The sequence below is a fragment of the Callithrix jacchus genome, chromosome 16 (genome assembly GCF_049354715.1).
Source record: "Callithrix jacchus isolate 240 chromosome 16, calJac240_pri, whole genome shotgun sequence".
NCBI classification, from domain to species: domain Eukaryota; kingdom Metazoa; phylum Chordata; class Mammalia; order Primates; family Cebidae; genus Callithrix; species Callithrix jacchus.
In genome coordinates this window covers 17,694,310-17,714,988 of record NC_133517.1, presented here as the reverse complement: position 1 = coordinate 17,714,988, position 20,679 = coordinate 17,694,310, and the positions used below count along the sequence as shown (strand labels likewise).

Here is a 20,679-nt window from a genome sequence, read left to right as displayed (position 1 = left end):
ACTAGGTTTAGAACTTTATGCCATTAGTAATTATGTCATGATTTCTTTGGGACAATGTTTCCAGTTTCCGAGTAGGGATACTGATAAAACTGTTTTCACATTTCTTGTTGCTTCTTCTCTCCAGTCTTGCCAAAATGGCTCAGCAAGATTGACAGTCGCTCAGGGTTTTTGTATCTAGATGTTGCTTATACAACAAATTTCAGTTAAGATGCTCAAATAAACAGAAACATGAGGAATTTGATATTCTTAAAGTTAGGAGTCACAGATTGGGAGTAGAAAGAAACACTTTAGGAAGTTTACAAATTGCAGAAACCCTGCTTTCTGATCTAATCTTTAATTGGGACATTGATGCAGTTTGAACTTAAAAGTTGGTTGTTAGAAGTCTTCAGAAAATAAAAATACTTATTCTTTATACATACATGCAGTGAAATTAACAAGGCCATAAGTGTGGTGACAGTCATATGATGGCAGCTCTTTTGCTCTCTGGGGTGTATGGGTTAAGTGATCAACACATTTACCCTTCAGCTCCCCAAAGGTATAAAGCCTCTTCCACTGTTTCTCTGTTCCCATCTGTCAATGCTGTAATTTTTCTCTAGAAAATGGTAGGACAGGCCCAGGAAATAGCACATTCTAGTGGGATGTGAAGTGGATTAGAAATGCACAGCTTTCCTGGTCCGGCCTGTGTCACTGTGTCACTCTGAGTTGTCCTCTCTCTTTAGTGCAGGGGGTGGTGGTTGCATCCTTGTGGGGTTGAGTGAGTTGAGAAGGAGAATGTGTGAGACATCCCAGAGTGTAGTTCTAGTGAAATATAAAAGTATTTAGCAGACTTTTAATTGATAGTCTTATTTTTTAAAAATAAAATTAATGATAAGCGTAAGATTCAGAGTACATACATAGGATATATACATACCATTTTGTAAAGGCAGTTAAATATCAATCTAATATTTTTTTTTTCCAGAAACTGAGCATAGTTACCATCTGGAAGAGACAGGTGAGACTTTAATTTAATACTGTTCTTTCTTAATTAGAGTTGTCCTTTAAAAGAAGTATATAGTATCTATTATTAATAATATATTTTAAATTAATATACACAAGATCTGCAATTAATAATTTTATTGTAAGTCTTATGACTTACAATACCTCTTTGTGAATATACTTTTTGGGTTTTGAAGTCTATTTCCTGAGGATACATTCTTGGTAGGATTACTAGTTTGAAAGGTAGAATGGAATTGTCTGTTTTGTAGCTTTTGATTACAAAGTCTACGAAAAGTCTAAATCATGTTTTATCACGTGCCAGCACCCTTAAAGGGCACAGCCACAGGAATGGACACATCATCTGTCAGCACTTTACTATTTTGTGGTTCAAATATAAACCAATTGATGACAGGACTCCCTTATTCATCTTTGCATTTGGCATTTAATACACTTAATACCTATTTGGTCCAGGAGTGAACATGTTTGAATATTATTATGATTTGATTTTGCATTTCTATCATAACTAGAAATTGTTTCTTTCTGGTTTCGAATATTACATGTATTTCTTATTTGAGACATATTTGTAATTTCCTAATCATTCCCTAATTTGTAGTTTCACAAGACTATAATCAGGACATGGAAGAGATGATGTCTGAGCAGGAAAATCCAGGTTTGTAAATGTTAAAATTACTCATGTGTGTTTTTTGATTGAGGCAGTGGCCAAGGCCATTTTATTCCAGGGTTAACAATTCTGATTCAACACAGAGATCTCCGTATGGCATTTATGATCACTTTTGATGCTCAGATATTTAAAGAAATGTCTGAATATAGTTTAAAACTGCATGGAGGGATGAGAGAAAAAGGAGATGTATTTTTCAAACCACTGTCGAGATTTTGGTCTTTGTAGGTTGGGTGCTGGAAAGAATATTTGGAAATGGAAGGGGCAGTATGATATAAAGTCAGGCTGGGTACAAATCCAAGTTCTACTTTTTCCTATCTTTGTGACTTAGACATCAAATTATGCAGTGTTATTCAGCTAAAATGTTATAAAATGATGATAAATATAGTTATCTGACAAAGTTGTGAAGATGATACTTAATTTATGAGTCTCTTAGAATGGTGTTTGGTTTTTTCCTGTTTGGCAAAGGTGTGTTTTGTTTTTTAGATTCCAGTGAACCAGTAGTAGAAGATGAAAGATTGCACCATGATACAGGTATTAAATGAGCATTTTCATTAGATGTAAAATATTGCCTTAGATTTTTCAATCACATGCTGTGTTTACATGGTGATTTTTCTTTTAAAGGCACCAAAGAAGTAACTTTGACATCTAATGCATGATATTTGGTTTTATAACAAAGTTAGACTTTTGTAAGAATATCAGGCTTTTATATTTCACCTCATCAACTAACATCACCTCCATAACAAAAAAAGAATGCCAAATTTTAATGCTGCTTTTGTGTATTGGATTCCTCTATGCCAATTTGAGAAATTTTAATGAAAGTAATTTACCTGCCCTTTAACTGCCCTTGGGCAGAGGCATTTATTATTGACTCTGCAAACATTAATATTTGGAGAAATAATGTTTACGATTAAGTAGGGTTTTTTTGTTTAAATAGTTGTATAGAATGACTCATATAATACTTATTTTGCTTTTATTCTCTCTTTTTTTTCAGATGATGTAACATACCAAATCTATGAGGAACGAGGTTTGCAAATTATTTCTAACCTTAAGCCACCTACTTGTTTTAAAATATACCTATAGTTTGACTATAAAATAGGGAATATTATGCTTTTAACTATAAACATTGCAATTTAAAACATCCAAATGAATGGTATTGTTCAAAGAATTTACATGGGCAGACTGTTTACCCATTCCACTGCTTCTGCCATTGCCTAAATAATTTCTTAAATTTTTTACAAGTTGCCTTAGAGACAGTTACAGTCATTCAAGAAAACCAATCTCAGTAATTTATAGTTGTCTCTCTCCTAACAAAAGTATGCATGAACAACTACTTTAGCCAGAGGTAATTACTTTAGCTGCTTCTACAAATTAATTCCACTCTCAAAGGTGACTGATTTGTCACCTTGGGGAACGTCAAGAAGCACTGGGTTCTATCTAGGCTGAAAGGCAGCAGAGAGAAAACAGTTCTGGCAAATTTGTGGCATCAGCAGCATCTGATTCCGTTTAGGCCTGTACCTCGCTTCTCTTGGGTCCAAGCATTGCATGGACTATTGTGTTGAACTCCACGAGTAGATTTTATTTTCCCGGCTTCCCAGAGGAGAGAAATAAGGTTCAGACATTATAAATAAGCTGCCCAAGAATGTATGACTAAGAAGTAGTAGAGCCAATAATATATCCTTTTTATTCCGTTATCCTCAAAGATGATTATATAGAAAGAGAGAAGTCATTTAGGTATAACTTTACATGTAAAGCAAGAAAGATGAAGAAATACATCATAATTGAGCTGGTGGATATGGAGGACTTTCTATGTTCTAGTTATTTTTAGGGCTTGGAATTCAAATATGAATAACATAGGATTGCTACTTTCAAGGAATTTATGGTGTCATCATAGATAGTGAATCACAATTGAAAAAAAATAGGAATTTTAATAAATATGAGTCATATTTGTATAATGATTTAAGACTTGAGACCCTACCAAGTTTATCATCAGAGTGGCTGTTTCTATGGGATATGAGTGATGCCGTGGGAAAAATCCTAGGTTGTGTCTTTCGGTACTGATAATTTTTACAAAAAGTTAAGGAATTTGAACCTGATGTGTTCACAGAAAGATTTGGGGCAGGGAGGAAGCTGGGGGAATAATTTGGTCTTGAGATTACACTTAGATTTTCTTTCCAATCTTTAATTTGAAAGAGAAAATTGTAATTGAGAAATACAAGTTGCGTGTAATGATGGGATTTGAGATAGTTTCCTCATTTCTACGGACCATTATAATGTTTTAAAAAATTTACTGTAAAGGACATATTTGGAATGCACTTTGCAGGCTAAATCTAGAGGAATTGAAAGTCAAACTTGTAAGAAGTATAAAATTAGATTCTATGTGCAAAGAATATTATATATTTTCATAGGCAGAGTATCATAATAAGAGTAATTTAAAATGTTAACAGAAGGCAGTAAATATGACCTAAGGGATCAACAAGATTGGGTAAGCTACTTTGGATATTTTGCTATAATAGAACATAAACTGTTTCAAACAGATAGATCTAATTGAACAGAGTATTATTTACTATATGCTAAAACAATACCTTTGTTAAAATTCAGTCATCAGAGTAGTTCCCTACTACCAAGTAACTGTCATGTAAGTGAAGCTGTAAGTAGGGTGAGATTTCAGTGGGAGAATAGAATATATTCTGTATTAAACTCCCAAACTCCAGAACATACAGTTGGATAGAATTATAGCAGGAACCTGCTTCCACATCAAAGATAACCTAGGAATCATCAAGGCTACATTGGACAAACCTGGGAAGTGACAGTATGGTCTTACCATGTAATTGACTTATTTATTCTTATACTATTTAGTGTCTTCTATCCAAAACATAAGACACTGGAGCAGTTTCTAGTGAAGAATACACACATGGTTCCTGTTCTCATGGATCTTATATTTTAGCAGGGGAGTAGAAATTAAACAAGTAATTGCAATGTAGTTTTTATTCCCAGTTGTGATAAGTGCTGGGAAGGACAAGTACAGTGGTAACAAGAATATATAAGGTACCTAGTTTGTGGGTGAGGGGAGGCCTTCCTGAAGTTTCAGCTGAAGGTGGGAGCAATTGACAAGGCAAGGGGAAAGGTGGCTGGCGAGTCATATGAGGTCTCTGATGTGAACTTGCAAGCGTAAGCCTGAGGTGGTGACATGGGCTGGGTTCAGAGGATGCCTGTAGGCGAGGCCATGGATGTTCATTCTTCACCTTCGAGCACTGCAAAGTCAGATCTGCATTTTGAAAAGATTGGTCGGTCTGGCATGCAACAAACAGACTGGAGAGACAAGAGTCAATACAGGGAGAACTGTTAAGTTGGCTGTAGTCATCCAAATTGGGTCTTTCCCTGCGTTACATCTCTCTCTGCCTGATAAGGAACCAAAGGAGACGAGTTTCAAGAAAGGGATGTTCAGTGGCCCTGTGCTACTGAGAGCCGTGTGAGGTGAGTGCTGAAAACCTGCCCTGGTCTGGCGCCACTGTGGCCTCACCAGTGGCCTTGGAACTATTTCAGTGGATGGATAGGACAGAGATGGGATGATAGTTTATTCCAGGGTGGTGGTAGTGATGGAGGAGAGAAGTGGGCAAAGCTGAGAAACACTTAGAAGGTAAAATTGGCAGGTATCGATGCATGGGTGTAGCTGGGGGGAGACAACAAGGTGACAGGAGCCATATCCACACTTCTGCATATGCAGCCTGATGGCAGTGGGTGCTCTTCTCCTAATACGGGAGAGACTGAGACAGGGAACAGGGCAGGGGCTCATGAGTCCAGTTCTATAAGTGGTGATAGTTAGATTTCTCTGAAGCATCCAAGAGGAGAGATCAAGCGAGCCATGTGGTGGTATTTGACTCTCAGAAGAGAAGTCTGCTTCATGATTGTGAGTGTGGGAATCATCAGAGTAGTTACACGGACATCAGGACCAAGCTCAAGGAGAGTGGATAGAGGGAGACATGAGGCAGTTTTATGGCTGGACTTTGAAGAAAGCCAGCATTTAATGACTGCTAAGAAAAAGATGAAGTGAAAAAGAAGATTGAGGGGGAGAAATAAAAGACCAAAGGGGGGAGAGTGATCACCCTGAAATCCAGGGGCAATGGTGTTTGGAGAAGAATGGTGTCACCAAATACAGTGAGGGCAGGTGAATGTTCATCAGATCAAATGAGGTGCTGGCGGGCGGGGTGGGGTCTCAGCAGGAGCCTTTTCAGGGGTAGGGTCAAGGTCCAGAAGACAGGTGGCAGTGAGCTGAGGAAGGGAGCGGAAGAGATGAGCCATGAGATGTAAATGACTCTGAAGAAGTTAGATTGTGCAATGGAAGAAAGAGCGTGAGGGGAAGCAAGCTTAAGAGAGTGGTGTTGCTTTTTTACATCCTTAGAGGCTAGAGCATGTTTAAATGCTGACGCTGCTCAGGGTGATACAGTGAGCACACATTCACTGTTCCTTTCTCTTGCAAATCCAGCAAAAGGACAAAACACATTAAACATTGTTCCCTGCTCTACCCCAATACTGAGATTGTCTGAAAGACAGTAGGCGCTCAATAATTTTTCTTTATTAAATGAATAAGAAAGAATAAACTTATAACCATGCTGGGAAAAAGAAGGATGTTTGCTTGTAGTGTGTCAGAAAATTGGGGGTATTTTGGGAGATCAGGTTGGCCAAGGAACCTATGATCCACTGGGCCCTGGCGAGGCCTGCGTGGAGATGAGACTTCCTTGCAGCAGAGCAGAGAAGAAGCACTGAGCCTCATGCCAGCCAGTGAGGGAGGCAAGGGCAGTGCACCCTTGTTAGGGTGGGGAACCCTTCATTCTCAGGGACTGGCAGCAGACATTTGGCCCCAGGTTAGAGGTCTGAGAATTGTTTTCTAAACAAAGCAGGGAATCTGCCCGTGAACACCAGAATCCAGTTGATTTGCAGGGTACAGCTTCTGCTAATTCAAAACCTCCACCAAAGATGTGAAGAAAATTTTTCAAAGGTAGTAAGTGGCTTCCCTGGAATTAGAGTCCAGACCTGTTTTACTCTGGACCAAACTCATCTCCACCCTACTCTCTAGTGGGCCGTTTCCCAGTGACTAAACTGCAGGTTCAGAGATGTGTAAGGCATCGTCTCTGCCCTTGAAACATGTCAGTTTTTGTGTTATAATGACAGTTAAAGGATATTTCTTTCTTTCTTTAGCAGTATATGAACCTCCAGAAAATGAAGGTATAGAAATCGCAGGTAAGTTTTTTCTGTAAGCAGATGTTTTCTGCAAGTCAGCTCCCCCTGTGTTTTGTTGTATCTCTTACTTGTGGAACAAAGAATGAGTGTAGTAAAAATGCAAGACATTTTCAAGTCAGTAAGAAAATAATTGATATCAAAATTAAAGTTAATAGTCTAGTATAAATATTATCCATCAGAAAACCCCATTTAAAAAGAGTCAAATTTAGCAATCTGAGTGGGCGTGAGTTAATTTAGGAATCTGAGTGAAGGCAAGTGAATGTAAGATGTGTCACTGATCAGCAACATGTAATGAATTCTGATTTTATTATTTATTTTAGAAGTCACTGTTCCCCCTGAGGATAATGCTGTAGAAGATTCAAAGGTAATTGTAGAAGGTAGGTTAAATTTACGGAAACGGTTTTACCTTCCATATGAGAATTATGTTTATTTATTCCAGTATTTATCAAGCATTTCCTACGTGCCCTCTATACAGTGCTCAGGAGCTAGGAGTACAAGAGGGAAGAAGACAGACAGAGTCCTGTTTTCATTGGGACTGGCCTTCCAGTGGCCAGATGATAAATAAAGGAATTAAGGATTATGAGAACTACAAGGATAAACTGTAACAGCAAATGATTGATGAGGGTGTGGAGGGCTACCCTGAGTAGAAGCAGGTGGCCACTCCCCCGGGGGTGATCTGTTGAGAAGGGCATAGCTATGGGCAGAGATGGGTTGAAAGACGGGTCCTTTATGTCATGATTCAGCTGGAAAAACAATTTTTTTTTTTTTTTTTTGGTCAGGGGGAACTGAAGAGATAGTTCTGAAAAATAAAAATAATTGCTTATATTAAACAGTGGTGCTTCAGTACAACTTAGATTTAAATATATTTCTTAGCAGTTTACAGAGTTCTTTCTCATATATTATTTCAGTTGCTCCTTGTAGTAGACACTGAGAAAGAGGGAGGGCAGAGATCTTTATACTTATTTTGCAAATGAAGGCCTGAAGCTGGAGTGAGATCAGGTGACTGGCTAGCCCTAGGATCCATAGCTGCAGGTGACCAAGGGGATGTTCATCCCAGGACTGGGACCTGTGGGTGACTCTACGTGGGGGTGTGAAGTTATCGGGGTATGGGGGTGTCTGCTCTAATAACCATAAGTTGCCGTGGGGAATATGTAACAGGGAGAATTTTGTTCATACAGTTACTCTTAAAATTCATTTAGGGGCAGCTGATTGTCGTCTTTCAGATTGAATGTTACTGCTTTTGAGCTTGGTTAGGCAGAATGGAAAATTGAATGGTGCAGTTGACTGAAATGGGGGGAGATAGGTGTGAGGGAATGGGGGAGGCTAAAACTGCTCTCTCTGTTCACTTAGCTGCTGGGAGAGACCCCTGCATAGGAGCTGTGGGCCCTTGTGTACTGGATTGAGTTGAGATTTTTTTTCCCACCTTCTGTGACTCAGTTCTCTATGAGGAATGTTAATGTTCTGAAGAATATTGCTGAGTCTACAGTTCATTTGTTGAGAATCAGAAGATGGAAACCCATAGTTGCGGGGAAGAACTTTCTCCAGCCCATCCCACATGTGGTTTATAGAAAAGAACTAACATCACAGTATGCAATTTGACTCTACCTTTCTTGGTTTTGAAATGGTTTTTTTCCCTAATACTTTTCATTGTTTTGATATGTTGGTAGAGGAGTAGCAGAGACTGCTAAGGGAGTTTCCTGTCCTGGGCAGTGGGACACCCAGCTGTCTACCTGCCACCCACCCTGCAGCTTCTGTGGCGGGCTCCTCCAGTGCCTGAGTGGACAGTGAAGGGAGCTCATCTCTCACACACGCCAACCTCATTTTCCCTATTTCCTCTTACCTTGGCTGGTTGTTTCAATATATACTTGGATGCCTAGACCAGAAACATGGAATTCGTATTTGAGTCCTCCTCTCCCTGTCTCTATAACTAATCCAAAAGCCCGTTGATAGACTCCCTAAACATTTCTCAAATACATTTTTTCATGGCTTGTGTATAGCCCTTTGTCCGGCTCAGCCCCTTCTCATCTTCCTGGATGACAGCAGTAGCCTGCTAGCTACACATCTTGACTCTGTACTTGTCCTCTTCAAATCCATTAGGATGATCTGTCCGAAAGTGTCAGCCCTGTATTTAAACCCGTGTGTTATTCTCCATCAGTGTCACTAGTTACTTTCAGTTGCAGATAATAGAAAACCAAACTCAAACTGGCTTAAGCAATAAAGAGATAGGTACAGATCAGCCAGGGCCTTGCAAGGCCTACTACAGTTTTGGGTTATATTATAGGTCCATGTGAATTATGAAAATTCTTAAACAAGATAGAGCATAATCTGATTTTTGTTTTAGATGGAAAAGTGAATTGCTTTCACTTCTAGTTAGAAAATAACTTTAATGGAGCAAGAATGAAAGCAGAGGGAGCCACCCTGGTAGGAAATTATTGTGTACTAATCCGAGGAAGTGAATATGGTAGCCTCAAATAAGATCATGGCAGTGGGAATGGAGGGGAAAGTGTTGAACCCGAGATATATTTTAGAATTAAAATTAATTGACCTTTGTGATGGTTGTGAAGCAAAGATGGGGGATAAAGAGCTTACTTGGTTTGAGTATTTATTACTTAATTTAAGTAACTATTAGATGACGGGTCCATTTATAGAGAAAAAAACTATTAATAGAATGTATTAGGTTGGTGCAAAAGTAATAGCAAAACCCACAATTGCTTGTGCATCAACCTTATAGAAGAAACTGGTTTAGGGGAGAAAATAAAAGGCTCCAGATCAGACATTTTAACTCTGGGAGTGATGTGAGATATCCAAGTGGAAGCGTCAGGTGGGATGTCGGATACACCATCCTGAACTAGTTGGGTGAGGTTTTTTTTTTTTTTTTAAGACAGAGTTTCGCTCTTGTTGCTCAGGCTGGAGTGCAATGGCGCATTCTCGGCTCACCACAACCTCCGCCTCCTGGGTTCAAGCGATTCTCCTGTCTCAGCCTCCCAAGTAGCTGGGATTACAGGCATGTGCCACCACACCCGGCTAATTTTTTGTATTTTTAGTAGAAACGGGGTTTCACCATGTTGGCCAGAATGGCCTTGATCTCTTGACCTTGTAATCCACCCGCCTCGGCCTCCCAAAGTGCTGGGATTATAGGCGTGAGCCACCATGCCCAGCTCGATTTGGGTGAGTTCTAAGATGAATATAAACATTTGGGAGCCATCATCATGGAGATGGTATTAAATCCATGGAAACTGATGTGATCATTTTGGAGGTGAGTGAAGATAGATTGGCATGCCCAGGACTGAGCTCTGAGAATCCAATATTGTGAGGTTGGTTGGAAGGTGAATAATGATTGTTTGAGGGAGAAAACCAGTGAAGAGTAGAGAAGGAAAAAGGGGAATACGTTTCATGCTGTTGCTGAGTGGCCCAGGAATTTCAGGACAGAAATATCAGTTGCATTTGGCCACATGGAGATTGTGGATGATCTTACCAAAATCATTTGAGTAAATTAGGGGAAGTGAAAGCCATACGGAATGAAGTGGGTTCAAAAAGACCTGAAGTAAGAAAAAGTAGGCTGTGTAAATAGGTAAGCCAGATTGTGCTGATAAAATTAATTCACTGTTTACTTTTTAGAAATCAGGTTATTACATCATATACCAGAAGAAATTTCATTTGAGTTTGTTGAATGCCTATTTTTTGTAATAAATTTGGATGAAAATTTAACTTAAAAGCAGCAACTAATACTTTATGATGTACAATATTTTGAGCCTAGAATAACAAAAGAAATTCTGAGAAAAATATTGGCAAAGTTGATAAAGTGTTAATATGTCTCCAAATAATCAAGGCAGAATAAACAGGCAAACCTATTAAAAGCCAATCACAAGATAGCTATTCAGTAGTCACTGTACTGCCGTTATAAGAAGGAAATATTACCAGATACTAACAGTGGTTAGTGGGAATAGGTGTGATTTTTGTTGTTTTCAGCTACCTTTTATGTAAAATATTTCCAGATATTCTGGTTTGAGCATGTGTCACTTTTAGAATTAGAATCAAGTTAATGTAAGACAAAAAATGATTAAAATAGCTCCATAAATGTTTTATGTTTTTAAAAATGCTATTAAAAATTCTTTCTTTTGGCCAAAGACTGTTAACAGTTCTTAAGGACCAAAAGGAATGTTGACATAATCTTATTACTAGGTTCAGGTAACATTAAATGAGTTGCTAGGTTTGAAGATATTAATACGTGATATAACTTCACAGAGCAAATCAGATCATTTATGTGTTTAAATCATTGAGTGAGGACATCTACCATCTCTTTAGTTGTAATTGCATTGACGAAACCAAGAAAAAAGACAAGATATTAAATGTTCACATCCACATCTTTGACTAGTCTTAGAATATGTTATCTTGAATGTTAGTTTTCTAAAACAACTTCATGAAGGATAGTGTTTGGTATTAAAGAAGAAACAAGATGCTTTAAGTGTCTTTCCAAGCTCTGTTAGCAAATCTGCTGCAAACTTGTGGTGAAAGCATAGGTTTTAATCCGTAGCTCCTTTGCTGGGCAATGGACTTTGAAGTGAGGCAGTACTACAAAACCTACTGTGCCGAACTGTTGAGAAATACACAACATTTTGCCAAGTTGTAGCTGATTGTTCTTCGTTATGAGAGTATAAAAGCCTAATGTTTTTATGGTAATTTCAATTGAATTTTTTTTTAGTCTATGAAAATTGTCATCATTACTTAAATCTGGCAATGCATATTTTAAACACTGATCAGCAATATGTAACAGATTATAACTTTTTTTATTTATTTTAGAAGTAAGTATTCCTCCTGTGGAAGAAAAACAGAAAGTACCACCAGGTATGACATTTTATATGTTGTATTTTCCTTTTTGTTATTTTTATAAATTCTGTTAATGTTACCAAAAGCTTTATAATGAATCTACGAAGGATAAATATTTTGAGAGAGATTAACCATACCTTAATTTTAAAATTTTCTATATTTTGATCACTTTAACCAAAGTAATGGTTGCTGAGCTAGAATTTGAGGAGTGTTAATGATCATATGAATTTGCCATTATAGATGGTGGTAGTAGTAGAAGTCAGTGTTTTTTAGTTTTCCTCTTTGATTGACAGGCCATTCGATGGATGATGTGGAATCAGAATTGCCTTAGGATGAAGGCTGAATAGTGGATAAATTGTGACATTACTCTTTTCCTCCCCCATTTCCCATCTCTCCTGAGAACATCTTCAGTGCTTTGTGGCAGTCCAGGCTGCCCAGCACTTTTCAGTCCCCCAGGGTGATTCCTTTTAGCTCACTGCATTACACCCTTTTCCCTGTTTTTCCCTACTTTTCCTCCATCTGACCTCTCTTGTCAGCATTGAACACAAAGAATGGGAACAGCATTTCCACCAAGGCCTATGTTTCAAATGCATTTTAGAGATGACATAAACTATTTCTGCAACCAGATGTGAGTTTATAAACCTCCCATTCTCATAGTGGGAAAGAATGTTCTATCAAAGAGGATTTGGAAAATCCTGCCTCTTTCCCAAGTGTATTTCTTCTAATTTCTGCATTTTATTTTTGTGTCATATTTATTTGTTCAACCTTTACTTTTATTTTCTACATTTTAACATGAATTTTGTAGCAGTGATGTGCATTCCTGTAATGATTTTGGTAGAAATAATTGTGTCTGCCAAAATTTATTAAATACTAAATTTCATATTTCTTTCTTTAATAATAAAAAAGGATAAAATAATTGAAGGATATATTTAGTTATATATGGAATGCCTTAGGTTTTGATAGTTGTCTTGCCATGTACATTAATAATAATATGCAGAAACAAATATTTGATTAAGAGAATGGAATTGTTAGTATTATAATATGGATGAGAAAAGGAGTCCATGGAGAAATTGACCTTTTACATGATGACCCCTAATTTGTGTTTAAAAAACTTGGACAGGGCAAGGGCAGCTGGTATGTATGTCCTGCTTCTGCTGGTTTCCTTTTCGTTTCTGAATGATGCTTCACAGAGAACTCTGTTTCTATGGAAGAGGCAGGACCAGTTATAGAATTAGCATTTTGATTTCTATTCCATGCCTTTAAGAAAATTATTTTATATTCCTAAAATAATGTTTCAACAACATTAACATATTTCTGGTTATAGTTCATATTTTGAAATATTGATCTAGTTTTTGTAAAGATAGGAAAAATATTTTTCAAACCAAAAACTTCTGTACTTTTATTTTCACATTTTATAACTGAACCCAATAGTTTATTTGGAATGTAAATATGAAACACCAAGTGTCTGAGGTGGTAGAATAAGGTGCTTTTTTAGATACTTAAGAACCAAAGCGTATACAAGTGAAGATTTGATTAATATGCATAGTTCCCGACATAAGCTCCCAGTAAGTGGTGGCTATGACTGTTGCTTAGTAATTAATTAGACTGATCTTAGAGGTAGATCAAGAGAAGCTAAACTCTGGATGTGAGGACCATTAGGCTGTGACATCTGTCACCCCATTGATCACCAGGGTTGACTGGGTTGATCTGGCTGACTAGGCAGGTTCCCCCTTCCTCCCTCACCATTCCATGAGCTTCCCTCCCAAACCTGCATGCTTGGCTTGGTTGAAGAGGATGACCATCCCCAGTAGAGGAGGACAGGTCTTCAGTCAAGGGTATATGAGTAGCTAGCTGCGTTCCCCACTAGAACCTCCAAATATGATTAAGAGAAGCTAAATTCTGAAAGACCTGATAGAGAAGTTGGAACCTATAACTTGGTATCATAAAAATTTGGGTGATCCACTGTGTTGTTGTAGTTTGACCTTCCCAGAAGAGGATGTAAGGCTGAGAGTCAGCAATACAGTCATGTGTCACTTAATGGCAGGGATGCAGACTGAGAATGTGTCGTTAGGTGATTTTGTCTTTGTATGAACGTCATAGAGTAGCCTACTGTACTTCTAGGCTGTATGATACAGCATATTGCTTCTAGACTACAAACCTGTACAGCATGTTACTGTACTGAATGCTGTATGCAGTTATAATGCAATGGTAAGTATTTGTGTATGAAAACATGTCTAAAAATAGCCAAAGTATGGTTAAAAACAATACGGCATGAAAGATTAAATGAAAAGATATACCTGTATAGGGCACTTCATGAGGAGAGCTTACAGGCCTGGAATTTGCTCTGGGTGAGTCAGCAAGTGAGTGGTGAGTGAATGTGAAAGCCTGGGAAATGATTGTGCCCCACTGTAGGCTATAAACACTGTTTACTTGAGCTACGCTAAGGTCATTAAAGATTTTCTCTAATAATGAATTGACCTTGGCTTACTGTAACTTTTTAACTTTGTAAACCTAATTTAAAACATCTTTTTGATGATTTTCTACTAAAAATTAGTTTAAAACACAAACATATACAGCCATACAAAAATATTTTTATGTCCTCATTTTATAAACATTTTTTATTTTATTTTTTAACTTTTTCGTTAAAAACTAAGACAAACAGATATATCAGCCTAGGCCTGCACAGGGTCAGGATTATCAATACCACTGTCTTCCACCTCCATGTCTTGTCCCACTGAAAGGTCTTCAGGTATAATAAGAGGCATAGAGCTGTCGTCTCCTGTGATAACAATGACTTCTTCTAGAATACCTCCAGAAAGACCTGCCTGAGCCTGTTTTACATTTAACTTTTTTTTTTTTTTTTTTGAGACGGAATTTTGCTCGTTACCCAGGCTGGAGTGCAATGGCGCGATCTCAGCTCACTGCAACCTCTGCCTCCTGGGTTCAGGCAATTCTCCTGCCTCAGCCTCCCAAGTAGCTGGGATTACAGGCACACACCACCGTGCCCAGCTAATTTTTTTGTATTTTTAGTAGAGACGGGGTTTCACCATGTTGACCAGGATGGTCTCAATCTCTTGACCTCGTGATCCACCCGCCTCGGCCTCCCAAAGTGCTGGGATTAAAGGCTTGAGTCACCGCGCCCAGCCTTAACTTTTTTTTTTAAACAAGAGTGTAGTAGTCTAAAAGAACCGTAAGAGTAGAGAAGAGTAAAACCAATACCATAGTCCTTTATTATCATTGTCATGTATTATGTATTGTGCATAATTGTATGCCTATGCTTTAATACAGCTGGCAGTGCAATAGATTTGTTTACACCAGCATCACCACGCACACGAGTAATATGTTGTGGTGGGACCTTATGAAAGCTAAGATGCAGCCAGGCAATAGGGCTTTTCATTATCGAATGGACCACTATCGTATATTTGGTCTATCCAAACATTGCTACGTGACATGTAACTGTATTTTTAACCATTGCACTTAGTTTTCTTATTTTCTATAAGTCTTAAGTCCTACTCTGAAGGCATCTTGCCTTCTTTCTTGCATATTTATAAATTTATAAGTGCTGTGCAGGTGGATTCTTGGTGAGCATGTGGAAGCTCAAGCCTAAGATTTGATTTTTCTGGTTTTACAAACCAATCAGTTTGAATATTAGGTTTTTAAGATTGATTTTGGAATTTCTCATCCATTAGCAGGTTTTCACCTTTCTCCTCAAACTCACATTTTTTACTTGAAATCATACAGCATATTTGTAGCAATATGACAGCATGAATATACACAACACCAATTGAAAGACTTATAAAGGAATTACTTATGAAAGCTCATTGGAGTAAAATTTCCTCTCAAACAATACGTTAGATCATATGACTGAGTCTGTTAACTATGTATCTGTTACAGCATGCCAGAAAAGAATTGTAAACATTAGTTTATGTTTTGTGTAATCATGTTAACTCAGAATAGAAACATGTGAACATCATGGTGTCTGGGCAGTTCTGCTGCTCCTCCCTTTGAAAATGGAGATACCACTTGCAGCTCATCCACTGCTGAGTATTGTAGCTGTGGTAATGGTTTCACTCTGTTGCATCCATCCAGACCTTTCACTCAGGCCTCCCCATTACCCAGCATTTTTTAACATTGATCCATGAGGCCTATAACCAGTTTTAGGATAGCAACACCACAGGTCTGAGGCAAGAGTAGAAATTGACTTTATATCCTTAGTAGCTAATGTTCCATAGTGCTATATATATATATGTATGTATGTATGTATGTATGTATGTATGTATGTATGTATTGAGCAACTGCTGTGGTATAGGCTCTGTGCTGGCCAGTGAAGATACATGATTGACAATGTTGTGCTGGCTTGGTTCACAATCCTGTGGATACACAGTGGAGTAAAATAAGTACAATTAATGTCTCAGAGCTGTACACAGCAACACACAGAAGGAGATATAACTCACCCAGCTTCAGAGGGATGGGATAGAGAATGAGGTTAGCCTCCCAGATGTCCTTGTGCTTGTTTTAGCTGCTTTGAGGTCCTGATAAATGCTCCAGGAGCTGGCGGGAAGAGGGCAGAGGAAGCTAGAGCTTACAAAGCACAAAGGCCATGACACCCTGCCAGACAGGGGTGAAAGAGGGCAGGGGAAAAGTAGGCAAGTGTCTCTTCTCAGAGGATCTTATATACTATATTTGAAAGTTTTGATCTGCTGGGCACAGTAGTTCATGCTTGTAATGCCAGCGCTTTGGGATGCAGAGGTGGGAGGATTGCTTGAGCGCAGGAGTTTGAGACCAGCCTGGGAACCCCAAATCAATAAAATAAAATAAAATTAGCCAGGCTTGGTGCCATGTGCCTGTAGTCTCAGCTACTCAGGAGGCTGAGGTGGAGGGATCCTTTCAGTCGAGGAGGTTCGAAGCTGCAGTAAGCTATGATCACACCACTGCGCTTTACCCTGGGTGACAGAGACCCTGTCTCAAAGTTTAGATTTGTGCCTAAAAATGACAAGAAGCCACTGAAAAAAATCCAGGTTGAGGAGTTACATGATTGAATCTCAATTTGGAAAGAGTGTAGCGAGGAGGTTTAGACTAGTAAGGGGCAGCTACCATAGGCTAAGCCAAAAGTGGTGGGAGCTTGGCTGCATAGAATGAATGGAAAGGTGCTTGACTTCATGGACACTGGAATTGGAAATAATTTGACGGGAGAGGGAGAGGAGTCCAGGTTTCTACATTTCTGGCCTGAGCCCTTGTGAATGAATGGCAAAGCGTTAATGGTGGTAGAGAAGGCAGGAAGGAATGGAGAGTAGCAGAAGAGATGACAGGCCTGGTTTTGGAGATGGTGGGTTTGCACTTCTGAATGGTCTTCAGACATTTATTTGAATTGTTCGAAACTGCAGTAGAACTTTTCGTTTATTTGCCTTTTTATGAATACTCATTGTTATACTTTGAACAACTTTCCATTTTCCCAAGGTACTTGTAAAATGTATCTTCCTCTCAAATCCAAGTCCAGAAAATTGTTGAATGCTAAAGGATGTAAAATTCATTTAAAAAAAAATGTTTTCTGTTGGGGTTTAATTTACACATGGGGAAGTAGTCAAGTGTTGAACTTTCCCATGCGTATATACTCGTACCCATTACTCCAGGATCGAGATAAAAAGACGTAAAGCTTTTAGCACCCCAGAAGCGTCTCCCGCTTCCTACCTCTCAGTAATACCCCAACCAGAGGTAACCACTCTTGTGATCAGCGTCTTTGTAGATTAGTTTTGTCTGCTCTTGAATTTAACAGATCCATAAACACACACATTTGTTTCTGTGACTTGTTTCTGTTCCACATCTTGTTTGTGAGTTTCATCCACCTTGTTAAATGTAGTCATTTGCTCTTACTCATAACTGTTACCTACAGTTTAATCCACCCTACTGTTGATGGACACGGTGGGGTTTTTTTTTCTCAATTGTTGACTATGAAGAAAGCTGCTATAAATATTTTTGTACTGTCTTTCTGGGGGAATATAAGCATTTATCTGCGTTGGATATGTAAAGGTATACATCAAATGTCTCGTTGTTCCACCAAACAATTCCGTTTATATAAAAAGTTTTGGCTGCGCATATATAGATAGATAGAAATTGGTAGGAAAGGAGGGAGGAAGAAAGGAAATGTTGGGATTCAGCTTTAGAAGTCATATCAAGATTTTGCAGGACCTTTCTGTGCACCAGCTCCTTTTCTACTTTAATTGTAACACAAATGCAGTGCTGCAGCAGTGAAACAAATCTGATACTAAAGTTTAGAATGAAAAAAACTGTAAAAAGTTGGATAGGAATGAATTTTCTGGAAACCATCATTCTCAGCAAACTGACACAAGAACAGAAAACCAAACACCCCATGTTCTCACTCATAAGTGGGCATTGAGCAATGAAAACACACGGACACAGAGAGGGGAACATCACACATCGGGGCCTGTCGGTGGGTGGCGGGACTAGGGGCGGGATAGCAGGGGGCTGGAGGATAGGGGAGGGATAGCATTAGGAGAAATACCTAACGTAGATGACAGAGTGATGGATGCAGCAAACTACCATGGCACGTGTATACATATGTAACAAACCAGCACATTCTGCACACGTACCCCAGAACTGAAAGTTTAATAAAAAAAAAACTTGTATGCTTTTGTTGTCAACCATTTATGTTATCAATATGTTTTAAACTTAACTTTTAAAGTAATATATTTTAAATGCAGCTTATAGTGTCCATTTGATCCTTGAAACTGCTTCTCATGTTTATTTTTCAAATACCATACTAGATTTCACTTTCTTCTTAATAGAGTGAAAATATTGGAGAAAGAAATTTAATGATGTGTTTCTTAAAAGATTGAGATTATTCAGTTCAGTTGTAATTCTCCAGTGCTCTAAAGGACTCAGATTTTCATCAGCAGCTTTGCAAGTCATCCCCAGGGGCTTCTTTTGGTAGTTGACTGTTCTGTTACCAAGCTATCCTTAAAAACAAACACCACAAACAACTATTACTTTGTTGGTGAGTTTTTTAAGAAGTAGAATGAAAATGAAGCAGTTTCACAGTCTGTGTCTGGTTGGTCCTTTAATTTAGATTTCCCCTTATTTTTGCAGATACTTAAAGCTTCAGAAAGACTGCCCCTACCACAGGAGGACCAGCCTAACCATACGCTCCAAAAGATGGCTGTCATAGATCTTGTGAAGCAATTACTGAGCAGATCAAGATCTTTGGGAAGGAACACTAAAGATGTTTTTAATGAATTATAGTCCACTGGCATTTTAGTGTATTTTTTTTCTTTTTAGAAACACATGTTTCTAAAAAATGTAATGTTACATTCCTGCATGTCCCTTTTCATAGCATTAGTGGATCCTTTGGATTTCTTTTTTCTTTTTGTGACACAGCTTTTAGTCTTACCTGAATTTATGTGTGCTTTTCAGACAGTAGTAGAAATTATATTGATGATGTAGCAGCAATTGTGTTGGCAGGGTTTTCATATATTATTGGTAATTAGCACTAACTGTTGGACTGACTTGTGTGATCTGTGTTAAACATGATTTAAAGCCATTAACGGTACTTTGTGTCAGCACTCTTAAGAACACTAACAGAGATCATCATTAGCTGTGAAGGTTTAAGTTGTATATTTCTGCACTGATACTCATATCAAAATTTCTTTATTAGCTTCAAGTATGCAGATTAATACTCCAGTTTTGAAATTTTTGTAGCTTTTAGCTGATTAGAAAAAATTTAATATTTCAATGAAAGTTTTAAATTATCATTTATTTATTTTTTTAAGTGAGAGGGGAAAGCTGAAATTCCTTGTTAAGACACAAGGAAAAAGAATGGCCTACTATTATCTGCAAAAATGCTTTCTTGGCATCTCAGATTGATCATATAATAGCTATAGTATCTTCAACATTTGTTTAAATTTTAGAAAATCTGTATAAATTAGTCATGCATAACTTAAAAATTATTCTGCCTTTGGCTAATTAAGTAATGCCCCTGCAGCACTAGACACTGCTCAGTGCTTTTACTAGATGGTCTCAGTAATGCCTCAAGTTGGGTTGATTGAGGATGTGTGAAAAGCTCAAGAGCCCGATGCCTGCTGCTATTTCACAGCAATGAGCCTTTTTCTTTCTATACTGAAGATTTTCTTCTATATTTAATGTGGTTTATTTTGGGCTCAGAAATAATTGCTGTGTTGAAAATAATCCTTTGTCAGTAAAGAAGGTGGCTACCACGTCATTTTGAAAGGACCATGAGCAGCTATAAGCAAAGCCATAAAAAGTGGTTTGATTGATATATTAGGTGTAGCTCTTGATTTTGGTAACATTAAGATACGGTGACTTTTTTCCCCTTGCTTTTAGGGTTAAAATAAAAGAGATTTCTATATTTTTATCACTATAAATAATAGTTATTATACTATGTAGTGAGTTCTGCATGGGTACTCAATGTATAATGAAGCCTGAAATAATAAGATAATAAGAAAAGCAATAATTTTCTAAAGCTGTGATATTGGTGATACAGAGGTGATACTCAGATTGTAAGAAAGCTCTGCATTTTGTGACTTATAGAACACTAATTTTATAAAGCCATATTTTTTTAGGGAAACTTAGGAGTGACATAGAACTGATGAATGAGTAAAATAAGTTTACTGGATTTTTGTAGAACTCTGGACATTGAGGATTCATTATGCTGTGGTTAACTTTAAATATTTTTTCATTCCAAATATCTGAATTAATGAGCCTTGTCTTTACAAATATGTGCCATTGTGCAACATCAATGGATTTTCTAAAAATAATGTAAATGTCTTCTGTTAGATGTTGAGTGCAATAAAACACAGAAGAATTCTTGGTATTGTCATCATTTTTGAAATATAAGGTATTTTTAATTTGTTACATAATAAAGTCATTTCATTTTGTCCTTACTGGTATTTTAAGAGATGATAGCATTTTTGGTAACTGAAATC

General features: G+C 37.8%; 1 protein-coding gene across 32 annotated transcripts in view; it reads left to right on the top strand.

The window, feature by feature from the left end:
• ASPH (aspartate beta-hydroxylase) overlaps positions 1–20,679 on the top strand; it is a 228,804-nt gene that overhangs the window by 71,034 nt on the left and 137,091 nt on the right. For 16 of the 32 annotated variants that reach the window (XR_013527857.1, XR_013527855.1, XR_008477048.2 and 13 more), the window contains 7 exons: positions 959–991; positions 1,589–1,645; positions 2,141–2,188; positions 2,649–2,681; positions 6,854–6,895; positions 7,216–7,272; positions 11,696–11,740. Coding sequence is in view for 24 of the 32 variants with exons in the window: in XM_054246413.2 (XP_054102388.2) it covers positions 959–991; positions 1,589–1,645; positions 2,141–2,188; positions 2,649–2,681; positions 6,854–6,895; positions 7,216–7,272; positions 11,696–11,740 (315 nt within the window). In the remaining 8 variants the exon portion in view is untranslated. Of the gene's footprint in view, positions 1–958; positions 992–1,588; positions 1,646–2,140; positions 2,189–2,648; positions 2,682–6,853; positions 6,896–7,215; positions 7,273–11,695; positions 11,741–18,826; positions 20,561–20,679 lie in introns of those variants that run through there. The other 16 variants (XR_013527858.1, XR_013527856.1, XR_013527854.1 and 13 more) reach the window with 3 other exon arrangements.